Raw genomic sequence first — 5383 nt, 5'->3', positions numbered from 1 at the left:
AGGCTGACGAGGGGCCTCACCACCTCATAAACCTAAGAAGAGAAGGCATGTCACTGCTTTTCCAGCCCTCAGATATTTGCAGTTTTCACCTGCTAAAGGAATTATCAGTATTTTTTATGTATTACTTTTTTTAGGCTTACCCTTTCCCCTGGGAATGCAATGTCTGGATTGGAGATAGCAGCAATCTTTGCCAGAGCATGAGAAGCCTTTATCTTGCCAACATCTGTGCCTTCCACAGCCAGAGGTATCAGGGCCTGGTGACACAGAGGGAAGCATTCAGTGCTCTGAGCAGATTTACAGCATTGCCTTAATATACAAAAACAAGTTAAAAACATCCTAAAGATGTGTCTGTTGAAGAAAAGGGCCTGGACTGCAGCCCACAGTAATGTCTTGCTTTTGTTTTCAAATAGACACCACACCAGAGCCTGTAGCTCACACACAGTTGTTCCAAGAACATCACTTCTTTGGAGACTTGCAGGGATGGGACTGGAGGGTCAGTGTGGGCCCAGGGGCTACCAGTGCAGCTTGTGCTTTTCTGTCACCATCCCTCACTGGAGACACATCACAGGCTCCCAGCAGACATTAACTGCACATCAGGAACTGTGAACATGGAAGTAATCACCTTTCCACCGCCTTGAGCGACAATGGTCCCACGGTCCTTGGCATCTTCACACAAGGCAAGAAACACCCTGAAGAAACAAAGCAACACTTAGTGAAACAGCAGGATGGCAACAGCCAATGTCCCTCATGGAAAGGGGCTGAGGTTTTGCAGAGGTGCCACAGCCACCAAGTTAATTCCAGGTGTTTAACCCAATGCCCATGGCACTCTCAGGGGAAGCAACAAATGGCACTCTAAGAAGTTTCTAGGCCTGTAAGATGAACTCTACTGCAGTCAAAACTGGAACAGAGGAGTAGAAAATCAAAATGCATTAGCTTCAAGGTCAGAACATTGATTTTTATGGTATTGCTTAAGGAAAACCTTGGATTTAAATCTTTTTCCCACCTCCCTTTCATCCCTCCCTCACAGGCAGAATGCACCACCCCACAAACAAGGAGCCAGCCCAGGTGTCCGTGTCTGTGGCACGTGGGTTGGCCAACCCTCCCAGCTCCTGTGACAGCAATGAAGGCACCTGGCAATGAGCTCCTTGCTCTGGTCTGTCAGTATGGCACTGTCTGCCTTCACCATGCAGGCCAGGGCAGAGACCACCCCGACCTTCAGCAACCGCTTCACCCGCTTCACCACAAAGTCCTTCTTGTCCTGAGGGAAACATTTGAGGAATGGGAAAAGGATTAGCCTTTAGCAGCTACCATCCTGCTAACTACAGGCAAGCCTGGTTGGAAAACAAAGCAATTTCAGCCTCAGAGACAGACCTGATGTTTTTGACAATGGATACACCAAAGAAAGTCTTCAGATCCAAGCAGCATCTCCCAGCTGCCCAGCTGTATACAACCTACCTTTGGATGCTCCTCAGGCACGTGCTGCTTGGAGAATTTTGCCAGTTGTACCAGCTCTGGGACCAGCTCCTTGGTATCATAGCTGTTGGTACAGTTCACCAGTGTAGAAGCCACAGAATACAAGATAGTCTTGTCACTCGCCTGTGCAGAAAAAAGAAAGCTTAAGTGAGGGTGAGTAGGACACAGCAGGGAAATGGGTCCCTTTGAAATGCCATCATGGTTGTTTGCACTAGCTGAAGTGTTCTCAGCCTTATCCCCATCTTTATGGCCAAGGGCAGGGAAAGCCAAAAGTTTTTATAGTTAAACAGGCTGTTTGACATCATCAGGTGCTGTCAGCACCTTGGTGCTTTGGTTTTCATGCTGACAGTAAAGGTAGGAGCAACCTTCCTCAGCCTCAGGAGAATAGCAGCATGATAACAGCCTTAAGGTGTCTCTGGAGCACAGGCAAAACTGAAGTTCTGCTAAACTAGTCAGCTTTCTCCTGACTGGGGAGACAATGTAGGGTTGGAGAGCTGAGAGAACTTGATGATACCAGATGAATGAGGGAACAGGGAAAGGAGACAGACCTTGGCTAAATCAAACATAGCTTTCAGAGCTGGCTCATCTTCAACAAAGTCATCTTTCACATCTGCATCGAGGGTGAGATATGAGAGCCCTTCCACAGCCCATTTCCTGGTGCGAGAATCAATGCTGGTGTTGCACAACCATCTGGAAGAGAGAAAAACATCCACATTTCTATCTCAGGAGCCAGAACTAATGTATCTGGATAAAGAGGGAGGAAAAACAGATATTGAGACTGATTCAGGCCAGAACATGTTCTCAGGTTCCACTGCAGCTCCTAAGACTGTGGATGTTTCCCCTTGTGACATGACCTTCCTCTCATGGCCCAGCTTGAGGGATCTAAATGCTGCAGGGAAAGTCAGACAGATCAGGATAGCTACTTGGCACTCCTTTGCCTCCAGCATCCCATGAAACACGAAATGTCCTGCTGTCCAGTGCCTGCAGGAACAACCATCCATTCAGTCACTTCCTAACTTCATCCCACCTCCTTGGTTAGTCCACCTGGTAGATTCACCTTCAGAAGGGACTTGTGCATATTCTAGGAAACACTTGATTAGGCTGCACCACTCTGGCACTGAGGGAGGCACCATGTCTGGTGTCTCCCATAGGCAGTGAGTGAGGGAGAAAGTTTTTCTGGAGATTGAGGGAGGAGGAACATATGGTCTCTTCAGGCACAGAAGAGCTCCAGGGCCCAGTGCAATGGCTCTAGGGGCACTGTCAGCTGTCAGGCAGCAACGGTAAATGAAGGCAATGTGTGGGCAGAATCTCCTGGGAAAGGAACATATTGTATTTTGCAAAGTATAGACCAAGTGAAGAAATAAGTAGTCACTCACTTTCGGCACTGCTTGGCTAATTTCTCAGTAGATCCCTCAGCAAACTGCCGCAGGCCATAATCTGTGCCTCCTGCTGAGCCCAGCTTGCAGAGACCCTGGGGAGGATGAAGAGGATATAACAGTGAGAAAGGCTCATTAACCGTCTCGTGTGGCTGCCCCAAAACAACCTAACCCTCTATCTAAAGGAAGCATTCCAACAGCCCCATAGATCATCCAGGTTGTAGCACAGCAAAGGATGTTTTGTATTCCTATTGGATGTCATTAATGGAAGACTAACCAGTTTTGCCTTCAAAGTTACCAGTAATTCATGTTCTCTCCAGGTTTGACATCTCCTTGTAAGGGGAAACACCATAAACCATTCCCCAGCTGAGGTGGTGAGTGAACCCAACATATGCTCAGTACCTCCCCATTCTCCCAAGTCCAGGATTAAGCTGGTGAGTGGGGTGGGTGATAGAGGCAGGGGCTGGATCCTTACCACCAGGGCTCGGATCTTGATCTTCTCATTCTTGGTCTTCTTGTAAATCTCCTTTAGGAGTGTCACCCCGTTGGAGATGATGAAGGTGGCCCGGCTCAGCTTGGTGGAGGCATGGATGAGAGCTTCCACAGCCACCAGCTGGTCAATCTCCCTCTCGGACCCACACAGGGCAACCATCATCTCCATCACTCCCTTCATGCCAAGCAGCTTGTTGCCTAAGTCAAAGGGCCCTTGCAGAACTCCAGACACAATCTGGACAGCATGGAGTGTCTTATCCATGTTTTGTGGGTCGATTTTGCTCCTGCATGGGATAGAGGGAGTAACATGTGGAACAGTAGTTGCTTACAGTGCTCATTCCCATGGGCAGGCAATGTCTTCCCTCAGATTAGGAACTGAGCTGTGCTGCTGAAATATATAAGTGCCCAGGACACAGCTGAGTTCAAATTCCTACACAGGCTGTGATCCAGCAGGATCTCAAGCAAATCATTATCTCTCAGAGCCTCAATTTGGAACATAGGTGGACTTCAGGTGCCTCATCTCATCCTTAAGACCCTCTGCTCCTGGGCCAGCTCAGCCCCAGGCAGCTCAGCCCTGACTCACTTGATGTACTCCTCGCAGATCACTCGGTAGTTGTCACGCTCAGGGTCACAGCGTAGGTCGTCATACAGTTTGTTTAGGAGGACAGAGGCAGACAGCTGGGTGTTCTCTGTCATTGGCAGGCAGTCAGGCATCTCAGGAATCTGGCCCACCACTTTCAGTATCTTTTTCAAGCCTGGAAACAATGGAGTAACATGGCTGTTAGAGGCAAGAGAGTCTGCAAAACTCAAGATACCATTTGCTAGTTTCTTGCTGTGAAATAACTAGCTTGGATGGTTTTCAGTTATTTTGCAGCCTAATCACATAAGTCTTAAACAGAGAAGACACTCAAATATTCACTGGGGAGGAGCTTCTACTGGTGAGATTACAGGTTTGCAGCATCAGGCTTTTTCCAGCTCTCAGAGTGAGATAAGCAAAACTGCATTAGGTCACTGGCTGGATCCATTATTTTGTCAGGAGATATTAAACCAACTGACCTCCAAGGCTGAAGGCTTTGACTGAGGAAAAATGAGCAACTTTCAAGTGATTCTGGGTATCTTAACCCTCCTTTTGCTGCAGTGTTATTAAATAACTTCCATCAAAACGGTAACACTCCTATGCATTGGAATTAGTACAAAAACACATCCCACACAAAGTCCTCAGCCCTGTCCAATTTTAGAAGAGACAAGTTTAACGACCCAGCAAGCTCAGCAAGTGCTCATCTGATCCTGTCTAAACTAGACAATTTATCCAAGCCAAATCCTCCTAACATTAGGAAATACATTGGAAAAAACTAACCAGAGAAGTTAGTCCTTTAGAAACTCAAAAATTCTTGTTCTCATACACAGCTGAGTTTCTCTTAATAATGTTTCCTGCTAATAACTTTGTTCCAGGCTTGCATGCACCAAAAAAAGCCGGAGAGGATTTCTTTTATAGAGAGGCTCAGTTCTACAGGTATTCAGGTGAGAACACACATCTCCACATCTCCCAGACCACAAGAGGATTTTTGGGAAGGACTCACCATTGTCAATGACAAAGATGGTCCTGCTGTTGTCATGGTCTTTCAGGTCCTTCCTCGGTATATTCTTGTTGAGGAGGTTGAGAGCTCGGTCTCGCCCTTGCCCAGACACCTTCTTACTCACCAGCATATCCAGCAAACGCATTGTGATCATCCTCAAATCTTTTTTAGTATCTACACGGGAGCAAAACAGTATCAGCCAGTTAAAAGAAATTCCCTTTGAAAGCAGCTGAACCCAGTGAAAACCATTCAAAGCCATTGTGTGGCTGGAACAGAGGTATTTAAGTTATCCATGAGGATAAGAGCTGTGTGCAGGTTGTCATCCTGCACAGCTGAAGGGTAAAGTCCCCATTTTGCCAAAGAACAAGGAATAAGGTGGACATCCCAGGAGCAGAGCCCTCCCTGCTCGCTCCACATCTCCTGCAGCCAGACAGAAGGACCACCAGGTGACGTGCTGTTACCTAG

The 5383-nt window shown here is 47.4% G+C and overlaps 1 protein-coding gene across 1 annotated transcript in view; it reads right to left on the bottom strand.

The window, feature by feature from the left end:
- UNC45B (unc-45 homolog B (C. elegans)) overlaps positions 1–5383 on the bottom strand; it is a 10006-nt gene that overhangs the window by 1797 nt on the left and 2826 nt on the right. Inside the window, 11 exon segments of the mRNA XM_009078468.1 lie at positions 2–32; positions 141–254; positions 623–689; positions 1131–1258; positions 1456–1596; positions 2022–2163; positions 2850–2944; positions 3325–3625; positions 3925–4096; positions 4922–5095; positions 5382–5383. The exon segment at positions 5382–5383 is cut by the window's right edge and continues 161 nt beyond it. Of these exon segments, the coding sequence (XP_009076716.1) occupies positions 2–32; positions 141–254; positions 623–689; positions 1131–1258; positions 1456–1596; positions 2022–2163; positions 2850–2944; positions 3325–3625; positions 3925–4096; positions 4922–5095; positions 5382–5383 (1367 nt within the window).

Source organism: Acanthisitta chloris, unplaced genomic scaffold (assembly GCF_000695815.1).
Source record: "Acanthisitta chloris isolate BGI_N310 unplaced genomic scaffold, ASM69581v1 scaffold19907, whole genome shotgun sequence".
NCBI lineage: Eukaryota > Metazoa > Chordata > Aves > Passeriformes > Acanthisittidae > Acanthisitta > Acanthisitta chloris.
The sequence above is the reverse complement of the archived record's forward strand: the minus strand, read 5'-3'. Positions and strand labels throughout refer to the sequence as shown.